Source organism: Neodiprion lecontei, chromosome 7 (genome assembly GCF_021901455.1).
Source record: "Neodiprion lecontei isolate iyNeoLeco1 chromosome 7, iyNeoLeco1.1, whole genome shotgun sequence".
In the NCBI taxonomy this organism is placed as follows: Eukaryota; Metazoa; Arthropoda; class Insecta; order Hymenoptera; family Diprionidae; genus Neodiprion; species Neodiprion lecontei.
In genome coordinates this window covers 2701999-2721688 of record NC_060266.1, presented here as the reverse complement: position 1 = coordinate 2721688, position 19690 = coordinate 2701999, and the positions used below count along the sequence as shown (strand labels likewise).

At 36.2% G+C, this 19690-nt stretch overlaps 1 protein-coding gene across 3 annotated transcripts in view; it reads left to right on the top strand.

Moving 5' to 3' along the window:
- LOC107223199 (hemicentin-1) overlaps nt 1-19690 on the top strand; it is a 117764-nt gene that overhangs the window by 20113 nt on the left and 77961 nt on the right. The window contains exon 1 of one of the 3 annotated variants that reach the window (XM_015662811.2): nt 7056-8694. The exons of the other annotated variants lie outside the window; for them this stretch is intronic. Coding sequence (XP_015518297.1) covers nt 8595-8694 — 100 coding nt within the window. The 5' untranslated portion in view covers nt 7056-8594. Of the gene's footprint in view, nt 1-7055; nt 8695-19690 lie in introns of those variants that run through there. 3 annotated transcript variants of the gene reach the window in all.

The following is a 19690-nucleotide window of genomic DNA, read 5'->3' as shown; positions in this document are numbered from 1 at the left end:
GTACGTTGATTGAGTTACATAAATTTTGGTCTCCAAAAATTAAACATCGAAACTACGTTGTATTTTCGCGGATCATCCAAATAGATTCGTACTTTAACGTTCAGTTAGTGAGAAAAAGAAAGGAAAAAAAATAGATCCGAATCAAAAGAAAATATCGCGAGAGACTTGTCAAACGGATTATTACTACAATAATAATAATAATAACAATAATATTAATAATAATAACGATAACAATGATAATGATAATAACGTATGCTGCGTAAAATCACGATGTGTAAAGGCATATGACCCAATATTGCATGCAAGATCTTTCAAATATAATTTCACGACATTGAGTTAGTATAACGTATATGTATATATTTATATATGAATACACTTGCGTGTGTACTAATATTAGCAATTGGACACGGTGAATGAAATTCGTGATATAAATACATACATATTGCATACATATGTTTACAATATATATATATATATATATATATATATATATATAAGTGTGCGGACATGTATGTATATGTATACGTTACGTACATTCGATAACTGAGTTTCACCCAAAGCTGCAGGCTCGAGACGCAATTAAGTTTTCACGCACGATTTTGAGCAATCAATCGATCGATGCCCCACCAAATTGCCCAAGAAAAAATATATATACATATATATATATTATACATATATATATATACGTATGTACGCCATGAAACGTTATAATATATTGATTGCGTTAAGATGACCAGGTTTTATCTGTTTTATATAATATTCTAGCGTTCTGATTTTTCGTTTATTCAAATTATTGAGCTATTATTGCCTCCCTCTTTCTTGTTTCTCTGCTCCATCTTTTTAATAATTTAAATCAGCTTTACTCGATATTTTTTTTTCAACTTTTGTAACCGCCGTTCGATTTCTCCTCGTTCATCTATCGTTCTTTCGTCTGTAGACGTTTTTCTTTTCATTTTTTCTTTCGATGATTGGAAAAAAAAAAAATTAAACATCATCTTGTAACACTTTGATACACTTTACCACTATTATTACTACTACTACTACTACTAATACTATTCTCCGGTTATTTAATCGATAAATTATCGAAACGTGGGTCAGAAATTCGACATTTGATGAGCAATCCCGTGAGCTGAATCACGCATGATGTTGTTATCCATACGTAACCGGCATGTATGTATATAAGTTAGAAATTTACATGCCTCATACTAATGCACCGCACACTCGCGCACATGTACAGAAAACCGCGTAGGCATGCATAATTAAAGGGCTCACGCGTCAAGGGTCGACGGTAAAGAGAGATAAATTGTAAAACGTGACGGAGATGCCGCATCAACCGGGAGGTCGAAACATATTTATTTATAGGTATATAAATCTATACGTACGTATAATCTGTGTGAAATAACGCAGGGATAATAATGGTAACAACAACAATAATAATAATAAATCATTGCATCGACGTAGCCGACGTTGAGCATTTGCCGAATCTCTGACAGACTGGAAAAGAAAAGAAGTTTGAAAATTGAAAATTGAAACTAAAAATCAACTGAACTGAGCTTCGTTATGTATATTTTTATTAATCGTTATTGTCGAATCACTTTATTGACCAATAAGTGAATATATCGAATTTTCAAATGGTGATAAAGGTAAAGGTACTTTGTAAATAAATGTAAAGGTGTGCAACAATCTGTGATACATGATATTTAATTTTTAGTCTTCCAAAGAGGCTGATGGAGCAGGATTAAATGACTTTAAAAACCGTTCGTGATAGTCGAGAGAGGAATAAAAAATAAAATAAAATAAGAAACGAACAATTTAGTTTGAAAAGTATTTATCACGTAAAAACTTTTGTCGTAACTCGTCGATTACATTGCAGCAGATCGCATAATAAGTTTGCGAAATATTTGCAAAAAATTTTTTTCAATATAGATAAAATCATAATTGCAAATGAGAATTAAAAAAGGCTTTAAGTGCCGTTGTTGAAAAAAAAAAAATGTTCTTTTATTCAAATAACATTATCGGCACCTTCATACTTTGTGGAAAAAAGACAAAATAAATAAGATTTTCGTTGACAAAAAAGAAGACTTACAGCCTTTTTTAATTATCCTCTTCAATTTAAGCCTGTAACGAAAAGTTGACCGTAATTTTATTCAGCACGCGACTTCGCCGATACGTACAAAGTAGATGGGTATAATCTATATAAACATACACGTGGGCACATGTATATATGCATACGTACATAACATACACGGGCATAAGTCAGGAAATCATGTACGAGCTATAAATTTCTCTATTGGGTAGCAAAACGCCCCCACGGGTGATAAAATGGAGAGGGATCGAGCTGCTGTGGCTGCCTGAAACTCGAAACTCCCCGTTTTTCCAGGCTTTTCCCATTTTCAGATTGAATTGTGGATATTAACCAAAAATTCATCAGACCGAAATAACGCCAACGCAAGCACAACGTTCTCTCTCTCTCTCTATCTCTCTATCTCTCTCTGCACATGTATTATATACATAAACGCGTATATACATATATAATCAATTTATATCCACTGATAGACGTTGAAGCTGTTTTTTTAGTTTATTACAATTTTTTTTTTTTCTCTTTTTTAATGCCGCACTGAATTTCGCGTAATTCGTTATCCAGTATATTATCACTGTTTTTTGTCTGCACGGTTTTTTTCAGTCAATTCTTTTTTGTCCAGGGGTTAAGTTTACTGTTACTTCTAATTCTCTGTCGAATGTTGAAAAAGACGGTCAGAATAAAAGAAAAACATTTTCGAATAAAAACAGAAATTGACGTATTATTGAGCAGCACGTTTTGACATTTTACGCGCACGTTAAAAATAGTAAAAAGAAATCGCTTTATCAACTTTGCTTACGATTAGATTCTACTAGGTATTTAAATTCCGTGACACTGGAAGAACATTAATTATCAAAACAATTAAATATCGTATTTCCACTCCTGTACAAAATTGTAGTCCAATATCAGGGCGGATTTTCCTCCTCCAAGGGTGAAATATTAAAAAAAAAAATTGCGTCAAAATCGATGAGAGCCATTTGAGAACGTCTCACCCTCTATACAACGCGAATTACACGGCATAAAGCCACGTTTGGAATCGTGCGGCCGGTTGGCAGCAACAGTTCGTGTGGCGTACAAAAGCTTTGCACGAGGTTTATGTATGTACAAAACCTAATAAAGTTCACCGAAGCGAAAGAGAATCGACTGTTTTCGAAGAGCTGTTCTTTTCCAAGTTTGTTTGTGCTTATTTTTATTTCATTTTATTTTTTTTTTTTCACCCCCCTTCGTTGTTCGTTTTTATTCGAACTTATTCTTCCCTTTTTCCCTTTCGGCGCTTACTTACTCTGTTCTACTTTCCGAGCTTTTTTGCGTGGCCGACTAACTCCGGGTACAATACGGATGCAGTATCGACGATGGATGGATTGGCGGTTGTATGTAAATTTCCCGACTTCTCTTTTTCCGAAAAAAGAAGACACGCTGCTCGGATTGATCCCCAGAAATTCCGCCACCATGATCCGGGCATCCATCTCTTGCTGAAATTTTATCAGGCCAGCCTGATGACCCAGCAGGCCGTGATCAGGTTGAGCAGCTCTGAGTAAGCTCAGGTCAGGCAAACTCTTTTACGGTTCACCTCATCTGTAGATATATACCTACAGATATCAGTTGATGATCAGATAACACAGGTCTTGATATTTATTAGATGATAAAAAATGTGTATGTCGTATATAAATATCGAGAGACATTCGATGCAGATATTAGAAAATGGAGGTCTGAAGACATAAGGGCGAGGGGATGAAAGCACAAAGGTTATGATCGATGCGAGCCTGTATTAAACAATATTTATCACATGCAACATATGAGACCCCGTTATCGTAAAAGGGATGAAGAAAATGAAAAAGCGAAACGGCAAGGTTACATGTACGGAGGGGTAAAGAAAAGTCCGAAAGCTTCCATCGCCGAGCTGTTCGGCGCGTAGGGAAAAGTGGATGGTGGGTTATATAAGCCGGTGTAATTTGATTGGAATGTCGTATAATCTCCGAATGGGGAAGGCGGCGTCGAGATGGTGAAGGAGGGGAGGAAAGCTACCTGAAAATCCTTATTGAAAATGAAACGGGAGTGCCGGAGGGACGGGAGATGTTCCCGCTTGCACTGCGGCCTGCGGAAATATCTCTGGATATGTGCGGAGAACCGCCGGGAAAACTTAAGAGGCTTACGAAACTGGTGAGAGGAGAGGGAAGGTTCAGGATTACAGGATCTCCTTCCGCATCCACACCCATTACGGTTTCCTCGTTACGAGATCACGAATAATTCGAGTCGCCTAATAACGAGCGGACTTATAACGAGCGGAAATATAACGAGAGATGGCTGCAATTGCAGAGAAAATATATTTATTGAAAAGGTTTACATTTTGGTTCTAATGCAGAATTTTTTATCAAGTGCTGAACGGTTGGAACGGCCTTATAACGAGCGGCAATATATCGAGAGACGTCTGTCAACGGTCCGAACGTGTTATTGAGAAAGGATACGATACTTTTATTTGCTTAGGAAGCAAAAAAGTTGTAGGAATTATGCGTCAAAAGTCGAATAGCTTGAGTGGCCTTACAACGAGCGGACTTATAACAAGAGATAACAATGGTTGAATAGAAAATCATATATCCTGAGAGCGTATATTCGCATTTGCTGAAAGAACGATGCGGTTCATGCTGAATAGTTTGAACAGCCTTACAACGAGCGGACTTATAGCGAGAGCCAGTTACAGAAGAATAAAAATTTGTTTATTAAAAGATTGTACGTCGCAATTCGTTGAGAAAAAAAAAATTGAGAACAGGGAGAAACGCGTTTCGTGTCTCATTAAAAACGGATACAACGTGTTATTCGAAATCTTTTGCACAAGTCGTACAACAATTTGCTCGATAATTATAATAGTTGCTATTTTTCAATAACGGGTTCTCGTTTAATCTTCCAATTTGCGAGTGCGCCTGTAATGCCACCACCGCAGTGTTTCTGCCATTTATACCTTACCTGCAGATGAAAACCGTTCGCTTTGAAGATCGACGGACCGCAGGTTACTAATCGTCAAAGCGTAAACGGGTAAAATAGAAATGAGGATATTGCAATCGCTCGCTATCTATTACTGTACACTGGGGACGGTTCAATTTCGAGTACCAATTTGACAATCTTTGTCTCAGTTCCGTCATCCGTCTGCACAAATACAGAGGTGGAGACTAATTGGAAAATTCCAATGGTTTTATTGAAACTGTACACACGTGTCCCTCTGTTCATTTCGCTGTTGCCCTTCCTTCTTCAAAGGGTGGAAATAATGACGGATCAAACGTTTTTCAAATTTTTTTCTTTTTCGCCTTTTTTTCTTCACTCATGTTCTCATTTTCTTGTATCCTAATTGGACGGAATACCGAATTTTGCCTACCGTATCAATTCTAGGTTATGTTCACTTATTTCGTACAATTTCACAGAAATCATGTCAAGCGAAAGAGATGTAAAATGATGAACAGCGACGTTTTAGAAAAATTCCTTGGAATCGAAAACATTGAATTCGAACGTAACGTGTGCAATTCGTTAAAATTTCAAACCTATGTCCGAGTATATCGAACCAGTTTGCTTTCTCTCATCTTCTTGCTTCAACAATAAAGTCTACTTTATTTTCAATCATTTTTGATACCCTGTTACCGAATTTCCAGAAACGCGATTTTGATCGCGTCTTGTAACTTGTATAATCTCCGATGCCTGAGAATTTTCGGTCGAGGCAAAGATCCGCAGGTTTGATAACCGGAAGACGGACAAGGCTGCAAAGCGGCGAGTTCCTTCCCCGATATCCTCGCTCTCTCTCTCTCTCTCTCTCTCTCTCTCTCTTCAGTTACACCGTGCCAAACCACGGTCCGAAAATTTATCCTAAACGGAACCCGAAACTTCCAGGAGTCATGAACCCTGGCGTATTATCAAACCTGAAGATCTTTAGGGATCGATGTCTGACTTCCTGGCTTAATCCTTAAGCTTCCCCCATCAACGTTTCCTCGCTGATGTCCAGTTCCCTCTCTCTCTTATTTGCTTCATTTTTTCTCTTTCTTTTGTACTTATCAGCGCGTTTGTGGTTATTGTGAAACCGTAACGCTTATTTTTATCAACGTAATACAGTAATACGATGTGGACAATTTAAAAAAAAAATGTATTATTAGGATTCACTGGTTGAACAGGGTCAAATGCTCGTTTTTCAATTCTTTTTCCGTTCGTTCCTTTTTCAATACTATTCGATCACATCACTTTTAAATAACGATGACAACGACAACGGAATATGATATATCCTGTAATCTAAAAATTTAGTTTTTCAAAAACGGTGACACTGGATCCAAAAATCTATTCCCAAGGTATTTCACCTATCATGTGGATGTTCAATCGACACGCTAGACTGCAAGCAGGTTCGGAATCCGGTAAATTTCGGACAACAATTGAAAAATGTTGGTTTTCAAAAACCATTTCACCAGATCCAAAAATCTATCCTCAGGATATTTTACCTATCATGTGGGTAATCAATCGACACGCTAAACTGCAAGTAGGCTCGGAATCGGGCAAATTTTGGTCAACAATTGCAAAATGTTGGTTTTCAAAAACCATTTCACCAGATCCAAAAACCTATCCCCAGGATATTTTACCTATCATGCGGGTATTCAATCGACACGTTAGACTGCAGACAGGCTCGGAATCCGATCAAACTTCAGATCGACCGAAGCGTATTCAAGAAAGAGGCGATCGAAGGACGATCGGCTGCAGATCGCACGCTGGCCGGTTACCTGAGAGGAGGGACGCGGCGGATGATTAACCGTAGAGGCTAGTAAATCGTAGGTAAGGAAAATACGCCCTGGGGGGGTCCAGCCAGCATCGGCGAGGGGCGTGCGATGATTGCCGAGGTTGGCCGACGCGGCGGCGTTTACTAGAGAGACTGCCGCCGCCGCCGCCGCGACGGCGGGCGTCGGGCGTCGGAAGGCGCAACACGGCGCGAACCGTCGCCGCGGATTTCAATGGCTTCAGTACCGAGCCGTGCCGGGTCAGGACTCGACGTGGACGTATATCCTCCTCCTCCTCTCATCCAACCGCTGCGTCGCTCGTCGTGCGTGATATGCGCCGGAACGTTTGCCCGGAAAATTATTGCGCAATTTTCAAATCGACGGTACACATTTCGTTCAATATTGTTTGTTAACAAATTACCAGAATTTTTTCAAATACCAATACAAGCAAATAAAAAAATATAATTCTACTGCAAAAATTTTAATGTTTTTTTCTTAAATTTCGCCAATTCTTTTGGCGTTGAAAATTAATATTCCGTGTGTGTGATAATGATTGTTATAATAAATAAACAACAGATACGTAGAATCGGTGGAAATTATCGATCGTATTATTAATCAATGATAATTAACGCTAATTATTGATCAATCAATTAACTAACTGTCATGAACCTTACACAAGTGAACGAACATTTTAATAAATTTTCGGTCAAGTTACGCAAGATGTGTTGAACGTATATTTTTATACCTGTTAAAAATTGTCAATAATTGAAGAAGATTTGACCCTCCGTTTCTCCATAGATAATATAAATATAGTAAATAATCTTTATAAAATGTTTCATTGACTTTAAACTAAAACGGGTGAATATATATAATCGGTATCCAGTGTGCAGTGTAATTTTTTTTCGACTTTACACGCAATGTGTGAAAGAATATCGTTTTCAGTTTTTTTCGAAAAAATCTCATTCGGTGAACGAGATAATTATTCTTCGTATACTTGATAAAATAATTCACTGACCGAAACAATTTTTAACGTACCAACCGTCAAGTGTAAAAAATACATAATATATTTGAAGCGAAAAAAAAAAATATTTGAAAACGAAACAACGATAAAAAATATAATTGAACCCATTAACAAGGGCGTGAATTTTGGATACTCCTTGAAGTAAAAAAACTGTGAGTCAGGAAGTTTGAAAGGCTCCGGAAACCCGAGAGAAAAGACGCAACTTGAAAAGCCCGTATATATTTTTCCGATAAGAGGGTAAATACCAGACAGAAACAAAATGGCATACCGGGGACGGAAGGTAGGAAAGTTTTGAAACATCGAGCAGCGCTGCGGGGAGTTGGATGTGCGAATATATCGCGTACAGTGGCGGGGTGCAGGAGCGGAGCGAATCTGCGGCGGCAGCAAGGGATGAGAGATGGGCAATTGGTGAATTGCGAACGAATTCGACCAACAGGTGCGCGAGCGAAAAACGACGACGATAGTGCGGGGGTAGAAATTGCGGGAGTAATGGTTGATTAGACAAGGCGGGCGGTTATGACGATCGCTGATTAGCCGAGTGCTGCTGCAGGGGGTGAAGGTGAACGAATAGTGATGGGTGCGGGTGGTGGTTGAGTGACGTAGGGTCGGTGTTGAACGGGGCTCGACGAGAATAACGAGAATAGATTGAAGCAAATGAGTGAAGAGAAAATTTGAAAATTAAAAAAATAAATAAATCAATAAAACAACAACAAGGATACGAAAATTAGGAGCAGCTAATAACAAAGGAGGGAAAATGTGGTGGTGCGTAATCGGTACGACGATTATCCTGGTGTTAAGATCTACCGAGGTTTACCCCCAGCTTGATGATATATTGTCGGATCTGGATAAGCCGAGTAAGTTGTATATTATGGTGATTATTATCTCGCTTATGCGGGCACGGGTCGATCTGTCCGTGAATGTTCGTTCGAGTTCGTTTACAAATGTACGAGAGGAAACTATTCGCGTCCCACTTGCGGTGACTGGGTGAAAATCTTTGGATTCGGATTCGACGGCGTATTGTCGTTACGACGGCTACAGACTATTGCAATCGTGATTCATGCCCTCGAGGTGAGATTGATTAATGGAAACTTCGAGAATGTCATCCGTCTGCGGTATACCTACGTTAACGGGAGTAAAAACGGTCCGCCATTGTGGAAAGTAGATTTTTTTTGATTTGTTTTCACATTCACTCGTCATTCGAATGATTTTTTTTTTTTTTCGAAACTTGATGTACCTTGAATGATTTTTTTGTCATACTTTTCAAGCCGTTGAACGTGATTTTCAGAAATATTTACTGAGAATTTATGATATCGACTAAATCTAAATTGTATTCAAACGAGATTCCACGGAGGATTCGACGAGACTTTATTAAGTTTAACCGTATATTCTAATACGTTAGAATTCAATCGATACTCGATCAGATTATACTTTTTAAATATATTTGGAGGATATTTGACTGAATTACAAACACATTTTATCAAATTTCATTTGAATGCAACGCAGCCTCGATCCAATTTCGCTCGAATATAATAAAATACGATTGACAACGAATGAATCGTGATAATAATATTCGACTGAATTTTGTTTAAATACGACCGAACCTCGACCGAATTTTAATTAAAATACTCCTGACAGCGAATCATAGTGATAATATTCAACCGAATCTTGTTTAAATACGACCGAACCTTGACCGAATTTTAACGCAATACGAACAAATACGACCACCTCGTATTAATATTTGACCGAATTTATTTCAAATATGACTTAGCCTCGACGAAAATTTTCTTCAATACGATGAAATACCACCGAATGTATATATCTGAATTAATCGAATTTGTCCGAATCATTGCTCGAATCCCCCAGAAAATTATTCAAACCCCGTGTGAATTAGCTTATCCCGATATATGTATACATATATCACACCGTGAAAACTGAAATCGTTGAGAAATCCGCATCGATTCGAAGATGCTGTGCAGCTTACTAGAAATAATTTTTCAAGTTTCGACTTTTTCGAAAATACGAACAGACATTTTTTTCACACATTAGTGAAACGTAATGGAACCGGGATAATTCTCGGATAACTAGCTATCCTGGTCACAAATGCGACTCGAGCACGAGAGCTGGAGGAATGAACAACTGTGTTCAACCACACACACACACACACACACGTGTCGGTGATAATTGCCCCGTATAACACCTTATTCGCTGAAGTATAATAACATACGTGTTCGCCAAGAGGTGCAGTGTGCAGCGGTATAATTGCCTCCAGCGTAAGCTTTGCTCCTCCTTGTGTCGAGCCGTTACTACTTGCAAGCCATGCTGCTCCCTGAACGTTGCCGCATGCATGCAGAGCTGCTCATGTTGGTACCTAGTCTACCTACCCACTCAATTTTTACCCCTTATCGCAGACTCTGGTATATAACAATTTATTCACAATACACATCTGTATATATATATATATATATATATGTATATATGTATATATATATGTATGTATATAATACATACATCTTACCCCTGCCTAGCTTCGCGCTACGTACGTGACGTTTAACTTAATGTACAACGAGTTAATTGCCTCGCCGTTATCGTGCATAACCTCGCACGCGTAATGCCACGAAATTAACCCTAGCTTTCAAATCTTTGACAAGTCGTGACAAAATCTTGTAATACGACATTTTCAAATTGAATTTTTCAGTATATTTTTCCAGTTTGCGATCGTCACTATTTTTCTTTATTTTTATTTTTACTTCCTCTCTTTCAATTCTTACGTACTCTATGTTTTCAAAACTCTCTCGATAAATATCATCTCTAGCTAAAATGTTGTTGGACGACATTTTCAAATTGAATTTTTCAATACATTTTCCAGTCTCCGATCGTCACTATTTTTCTTTATTTTTATTTCTTCTTCCTCTCTTTCAATTCTTACGTACTCCATGTTTTCAAAACTCTCTCGATAAACTTCTGCTCTCGCTTATTAATTTCCTCGTTCCTTATATCGCAAGTTTTTCATATGTCATTGGAATATTTCCACCTCTGCCATCAAATTTTCCATATTTCTCTGCCTTGCGTGATTTTTCGCTTTCCATACCGAATTTTATTATTCTCTCTCGTTAAGCTTCCACTCCTCGGATTCTTTCGGGAAATAATTGAAACAACTCGTCGCGATGTACCGATTTCTTTGGTCAGGATTTGGAAACGTCTATTAAGCTGATAGAACTAAATGATCACAATCAAAAAAAAAAAAAGAAAAAAGAAACTGCATCGCTTCACTTTTTTTTTATCCCGATTGTGATCATCCGGTTGCGTGGGCTCAACCTGATACCTGGTTTTTAATGCACACGCGTGTTACATTTTTCGAGTTTAATATCGAGGCTCTTTTCTCATGCGGCATTATGACCGAGGAGCTCCAAAATGTCGCGTCGACAAGCTGAAAGGCTGCGGGTGCGTACCTCCGGAAGAAATTTACGATTACTCTTGAACCTTTTCCTCCGATCCCAACCCTCATTGATCACGTTCGCAGCCACCTTCGCCAGCCCTGAAACCCACCCCTTTACAGACGACAACGCGTTGGAGGAAGTCGACTATTAATTGCTCGTTAACGCGTCTGCGCCGGATGGGAGAGGACCAAAAATTACATGCAATGCTTGATCCTTGTATGATTTCGCTTCATTTTCTACTTATTCTCACTCAATACGAAATTACAAACATTCATAGAATCGACACAATGACTGTTTTAGTCATTCCTTTGTTTACATGTTTGAAAATTTTTAAAACTGTAAACAAAGCAACCAAGAAAATCGGTCTCAATAATTGAATTTCAAAATTGAAGAAGGATGAAAATTAGACTGATTGATTCTAGATTCTAGATAAATTTTAATCATGTAATTCGCAAAACACTGTTTTTTTTTTCTTTTTGTACACGTAAGAAGCCATCGAATTTTTCAGAATTCGCAAATTCTATTTCTCATTGAATTGAATCGCATGGATTTTAATTAAATTATTGATGAATTTAATACGTAAGGAAAAATCAAACAAGATAATATACCAGATAGTCTATTTATCAACTTTTTGTCTTTTCTTACGGTTATTCGATATTCTCGTTAAATTTTTCATCAAAACTGCTTCAGCCGTATCGTACAAGAAAGAGATGTTATTATTCGTCTCGTACGTGATTCCGTGACGAAATTTTTTATTTTTCATTTCTCTTCTTGTTCCTCAACGTTGAGAAATAATAAATTCGGAGCACGATCTACAAAAACCCGAAAACGACAATGACGAAGAATAATGAAAGCTGTTCGGTTATCATATTTTAATGTTCATAAAATACGTAATGCAAAGAATATATATGTATGTATGTATATCATATTGTCTATACGTACATGTACAAACGTTTCAACAAATCAGAAATTACGTGATCCTGAATCTTTTATCGCGGCAGGCATTTTTATAACGTAAGAAGAGCAAGAGAGAGTGAGAGAGAGAGAGAGAGAGAGAGAGAGAGAGAGAGAGAGAGAGAGAGAGAGAGAGAGAGAGAGAGAGAGAGAGAGAGAGAGAGAGAGAGAGAGGAGAGAGAGAGAGAGAGAGAGAAAGAAACAAATAAATAAATAGTAAGAGTTAAGAAAATATCATCAATCTCATTTGAATCATCTTTCCATTTATTTATTGTTTTATTTTGAAATTATTATTATTATTTTTCCTCTTCTTTTACTCGGTAATTTTCTTACCTTACTTTTATTTTTACTCATCCGTATGTAATCATAAGTTTTGTGAATTTTTTTTTTCTCTCCTTCCGCCCTTTTATTTTCCATCTCATTTTGTTGATTAAAGAAAAAAAGGGAAAAGAGAAGAGAAAAAGGCGAGATTCATCCATCTTGAATGCAGGCAGGAGTTTAATGGAGACACTCGGGGCTCCTTTGCTACTTCAGCAGTAGGAACTCACAAGAGAGAGAGAGAGAGAGAGAGAGAGAGAGAGAGAGAGAGAGAGAGAGAGAGAGAGAGAGAGAGAGAGAGAGAGAGAGAGAGAGAGAGAGAGAGAGAGAGAGAGAGAGAGAGAGAGAGAGAGAGAGAGAGACAGAGAAAGTTTGAACGAGTTTGGGTAAACGTTAAATGCTGTTACATAAAGACCCTTTAGATTTTTATCGTTCTTCTTTGTCTTTCCGGTCCGTTGTAGTAAGTACGTGTATACTTCTTTTTTTTTTCCCTACTCTCTATTCTTTTTCCCAATCTTCACTCTTCTCTCCTAACGCACTTCAAACGATCCGACCATAAGCGAAGGCGCTTTTATTCATATTACGCAGCTTGATTTTTTAACCTTGCGTTTTGAAGCAAAATATATGGAAAATTGTACACAGTGGTATAAAAAATTTCAACAATCAAATAATGTTGTTGTAATTTTTGTAGAAATAAAATTTTGCGAATTACTTTCATCGTGGTTAATCGTTTGTTTCTCTTTATTCAAATGTCAAACCGATTTTATAACAAAAAAATATTAAAACTATGAATATACGAACTGCAAACGATCGATCGATCGATAGATAGATCGAACGATGTATCATCGACTGTCGGTTTAATTGCTGCGCAGCGCGTATTGCTGATCAAGATTTATCTAAGAAGTTTAAATCATGCATGTGTCCGTACATATATACTTATATATGTTCTTGTTTCGTAATATAACAATTTGTTCCAATGTTTTCTTTTATTTAGTTATTTTTCTTTATCTACTCTTCATTTCACTTTTCTTATTGCAAAACTCGAACGATCAAGAACAGCTGTTTTCGAGAGGATCTCGAGTTGTGAGTAATTATTATTGTACAAATTGAAGAAACGAACGATCAACGAATCGTATATTACATACAAAAAAACGTACGCAGATAGGATGTGTATGATATTCATACGTATATGAGGCATTCCATGTCAAACCAACGGTTCAAATCATCAGCCTGATCCTCTGGGATTCTGATGACCAATGGATTTCTTATTTTTTACTTTTTTGGTTTGTTTCGGTCAAAAATAATACCAATAATTTAGCGAAATTTTTTCGCCCATTTGTAAAAGCACTGGCGACCTCGTGAACTGAGGAAATATTTTTGACATGAAGATGGAGGGTTGATTCATGTCGTTTCAACCCCCTCCCCCCCTCTCTCTCTCTCTCTCTATCTTTTGGCATCAGCTTTTCTCGTTGCCAAAATCACTTATAGGTTTAAACTGCTCAGATGCTTTTCTTCGGGAAAAATAACTTTCCCTGTACTCATTTTTATTTGTACTTTTTTGCGGACAAGTTTACAAAGGGCAGTGAGTTTCGTCTTAAGACGGTTTTGGATAGAGGACAGAACCATGACCCGTTGTCACGCGGTTTATTTTCTCTAACCCCGCCGGCTAAAGTAGAATAAAGAAAGGAAGACGAATCAGAAAGACAATAGAATAAGACGGAATGCAGAGAATGAAAAGCGGGAAGAAGGATAAAAAGGAAAAAGGTGATCGCCGCGCGTTTACTTTCGCGGACCGTTATTAGAAACGTGTTTCGATTTCGTAAAAAACGTTATCTTTTATTCCATTTATATATATATATATATATATATATATATATATATAATATATATATTTATTTATACGTTACGCCGTACATTTTTATCTCGTTATTCCCACTTTAAGCTACGACACGTTTCTACCATCTCCTCTCCCTCAATTCTCTCCGTTCGACGTTGTTGTTTCAAATCCAAAAGAAAGCAGACAAAGATTTTTTCTCTCTCGTGAACAGTTTGTAAATTTTGTCGATGTCAGGAGAGGAAAAAAAAATAAATAAATGTCGTCAAAGTCAATCCTGATTCTTTGCTTTTACGTTGACGGATTTTAAAAAAAATTTCGAAGTATCTGTTAGTTAAACGAGTTTATCAACCGTTTTGAAATATAGAAGTAATAGAACTCTTTTCTAGTTGTTTTTTTGTTTTTTTTTTTTTGCACGATGTATGCAAATATCGTCGTATAATAAAAATACGATTTTCGAAAGAAATGACTTTGAAATGAAGAAATGGTTTTCCGCACTTGACGAATTTAGTTTTCATTCCTAGCTGAAAATTTGATACCTTTCACTTTTATCTCTTTTGTTCCATTTAAATCAACTTTTTTGTATACAGATATATATGTATATAAGAGAAGCGAAAAAAAACGAAAACAGGTTTGAAGGTACATTCAGGAAAAATGATCTTTTCGAAATTTCAGTATTGTCCAAAATTTATTAAACTGTAATAAAACGTTGCGTTCTAATATTTCGAAAATTGCAGATTACGATTTTTTTATTTTATTTATTTTTTTCTATTTTCAAATCGCTTGTTTAATACGTAAGATAAATTGAAATTTGGGAGCAATGTTTTATCGGAATTGTATGAAAACAACGGAGAGGAAGGAGAAGGGGATTTAAAAGCTCCATTTTCGTTTATCCACGAGATACACGAAAGCAGATCCTTTTGTCGAATTCGAGTCAAAGCCGAGGCTGGTGATACCGATCCTCTGTATAATCCGACACATGCGAAAGCACGCAAAAAGTTAATCAACTTGCAGTCGAGGGTCGGAAAAATTCGGAGGCAGAAAGTCTGAGAAAAAAATCACCTGTTCGTTTGCCGAGACGTCGCGTCGTCTTCTGGCTAAGAAATTCGTTTTCCTTTCCCTTCTTTTTTTCTTATACCTCTCTCTTTTATTAATCCTGTTTCATTCAAGATGCGCGGTCAGCGAGTAGTTTTATCGTTGAATAATTGAACTATCATCATATGGATGAAAAAAAGTTTGCTCGTTTCCACGGAATTTATAAAATTATTTTGATCGTTGATTTGAGGGTGAGAAAAAACAAAAAAAAATCTAAGTATAAAATTATCGATAACTTATGGACTGAAATGTGTTCAAAATTTTGATTAGATTTTAAATTTTATATAACGAGAGAATATATTTTTACGATTTAAGTCGATATCTAATTATAAACCTTCGTGTTAATTTGAGCAAATATACGTATATGTATATATTTTTTTCCATCTTCTCATTGTTATTTATCATGTCGTATACTCGTTAAATATTTTTGCGATTCTCGTTCGTCGCGGCGGGATAATTAACGAAGAACGAGTTCTTTGAAACCGGATCGCAGCAGCGATCGCGTATCTTCGCGAGATGAGAATATATAAATAAGCGATAAAAAATTTTTTAATGCGAGATTAAGGCCGAGGTTTGAGAACGAGAAATTGATGTTTTTCTCGCATTTAGAACGACGATTTCAAACATTATTACAAATCTACGCGTCTTTGCTTGTATAAAATTTAATCGCGATTCGTTTCTTTTCCCAATCAACATTTTCCCTATGTTTCGAAAAAAATTCAATATATATTTCATAATATTTTACTTATTTTAAATTTCAGCGATAAAAAAAGCATGTACTTCATTTATCACTCATTGTCAGTTTGTAGCCTGGGGGTTTTTTGTTTTTTCTTTTATACTCGTTCAAGACAGAAGACGACGATGAAAATAAATTTCAACGATACTGCACGATATTGAAAGAGTATCGTATTAACCTTTATTCGTACGTTGGGTTATTTTATAATAGGGTGCAAAATGAATGGAGGATGAAAAAAAAAACCACCGAATCACGATCCGTGTCTCCGTTTTACCGGGCAACGTATTCATTCGTTTATTTATCTACTTATTTTTTTTTTTCACAGTTTTGTTGCCTTTCCTTTTTACGTATTACATTCGCTACATTTTTATTTATTTATTTTTTTCTCCTTACGTATCAACTCAGTATTTGTTATACATTTCAATTTTACGTAAATATTGTATATTGTCAGGCGTGGAGAGGTAGAAGGAAAGCAAAAAAAATAAAAAATAATAATAATAATAATAATAAAATGAAGGGAAAATGAAAACCAGTATCAGCCTGAAGCAGCGCCAACCAATTACGTAATTTGCCTTGTCGCTGCTGCTTTCCTTCTTCCGTTTTCATTATTTTATTTTATTTTTTCGATATTTCTCTCTCTCTCTCTCTCTCTCTCTTTCTCTCTCTCTCTCTCTCTCTCTCTCTCTCTCTCTCTCTCTCTCTCTCTCTCTCTTCTCTCTCTCTCTCTCTCTCTCTCTTTCTCTCTCTCTCTCTCTTGTCCAATTTGTTTCTCATACTTCAATCGGGCCCCCCGGTTCATTAATTGACTCGTGATATAATAATTATGGAGGTCAAAGTGCGGAATAAAATTGCCGTTGTATAAGAAAATTGTAACCAGAGGAAGAAGGAAAAAAGATATAACAGAGAAATCGAAAAATTTGGTAAAAAAACAAAAAAAAAAAGCTTATTTCCAATTTTAATCAATGTATAATATTATTTGTAGCAATTTTATTGATACCGTCAGATATTAATTGTTTTCCAGTTTCTCAGCAACTTTTTTTATAACCTGTTTTTCAAAAGCGTGAATCTCAACAACGAATAGAAAGAGTTTTCATACTTTCAAACGCGAAATGAAAAGCTCGATATTCCAGTTCGAAGCAAAACAAAGTCTTTGGAAATCGGTAAACGCGTTTCATTTTCATTTTCCGACTAACTGTCTCCACGTATTTCAATCGTTTCGATTGTAAATCGATGTAAAAAATTTTCCTACGTCGGGTCCGAGTAAAATCATCGAAAAACTTTAGGAGATGAAGTACGAGAAGAAAAAAAAAATAAAATTGAAAAAATGGCAAAAAAAAATAAAATAAATGAATAAATAAATACCGTCATACGCAGGAATTATGTGCTGTAAGAGGATGGTACATATAATATATATGTATAATAATAAGGCGAGGCATATGCCCGACGGCTAATTACTCTAGTAAGTATAATACCTGAATCTACAAATTAATACGTAAAGGAATGCAGTGAGCATATATTAATGTAATACACGATCCGCGCCTCAATATATAAGGTATTCCATGCCAACTGAGAGGGCATTTTCCCGTCCCACCGCCAATTTGCTTCATTATTTTTTATACGATTCTACAACCTAAAGAAAGCTCTAATCATTTTTTTTAGATTTTTCCTCCCAACCATTCTTTTTTAAAAAATCTTACAATTTCTTTTACGGTCCTAAAAAAAAAACGCCATTTTTTATTTTTTCCAAAAATTCACATAATTTCTGGGTCCCGAAACAAACATTTTGAGCCATAGATCAGGGTGGAGAATTGTTTTTTTGTATTTTTTAAATATTATTTTATAGGAATAAGTTTTCTTATTTTGTACGTATACAAAACACATGTTATGTTTGTAACATTTTTTAAAAAATAATGGTTTGGGACGAAAAATCTGAAAAAAATGGCGAGTGCTTTTTTTAGGTTCTAGAATCGTATAAAAAATAATGAAGCAAATTGGCGGGGGTCAGGGAAAATGTCCTCTCAGTTGGCACGGAATACCTCATACGTATGTATACGTATAAGATTATAGTTATACGAATACACGAAAGCCAAACTCCGCAAAGTATAAGTAATACTTGAGCAATATGATATGCAGGGTGAGTGAGATGAGGAGGAGGGGGAGGAGGCAGGAAGGCCTTAAACTTAAACTCAAACTCCGCGTTTACGTTTACGTTTACGTTTACGTTTACATTTACCTCTCTGTGTACAGAGACACGGAAGGTATCAGGCACACTGTCCGAAAATCCACTTACCTTGCATTAGCCGTTAATCCCAAGTCGCGCACCGAATTCCGCCGCCGACAAAGTGACCCTGCAGGTGCCTTCGTAATCCTCTCTCTCTCTCTCTTCTTAACTCAACTTCCTCTCGTTTTTACCGTTTTTTCCCCCCTCCTCCGTTTCGTCTTATTTTTCATCTTACTAAGTATTCGTTTCACTTTTTTTTTTATTTTAAACGATTTTAATGGTTTTTTTTTCCTTCTTCTACTTTCATTACACTTGTATTACATCTTACAACGTACGAACACAAAGTTTCAGGTATCTTATTTCAATGTAACGAAATCTAATTGCAACTTCAATCTCACACTTCGATTAACAGATTGTACGGGGAAAATCTATGTGATATTTTAAAACGATTAGATCTGAGTGTACGGTTTGTGAAAAAAAAAAACAAAGCTACGTACTGATGAAATGTTGAGAATAAAATTATATGAATTTTTTTATCGAAAAAAACAGACGTTAAACGTGAATTTGTGCTTTTTTTCAATATATGGTAATTATATATACATGTGAAATGCAATTTGCAAAAATCTTTTACCAGATACGAGTGTATGAGGCATTCCAAGTTAACTTAGTAAACTGTTCGCTATGATATTTTTTAATTTTATTGAAGGATTTTTCCTACGTTAGTAAGACCCATCTCAAACACACGATCCAAATTGATTTTTATCAACGTGAAAGGAAAGAAGTTTTCTCATTTTCTATTTTTCGTATCATTCTTTGCACTTCAAGCGGAAGAAAATCATAACTCAAAACAGCGTTGGAGGATAAAATTTTGAATAAAATAAAAAATCGGTGACTAAATCGTAGACGCGTTACGTACCTATGAATAATAATAATAATAATAATAATAATAATGATAATATTATATTTCGCACAGGTAAGAAAATAACAAAAAAAAAAAAAAACTGTGTCACAAATTGTATAAAACGATTTGACGACCGCGTTACTGAATTGGCGTGGAATGTCCCGGATATTATACAAATTGCTTGTACCGTAACAACGACCAACCGTTGCATTGCACTCGTTTCACATCAACATTCATTCGCGTGTATAATAAGATTCTGATTTGTAACGTAGGTACAACGTATAAGATGTGGACGTATATTATACGTATGTGTATATATATATATATATATATATATATTATATACGTATATAC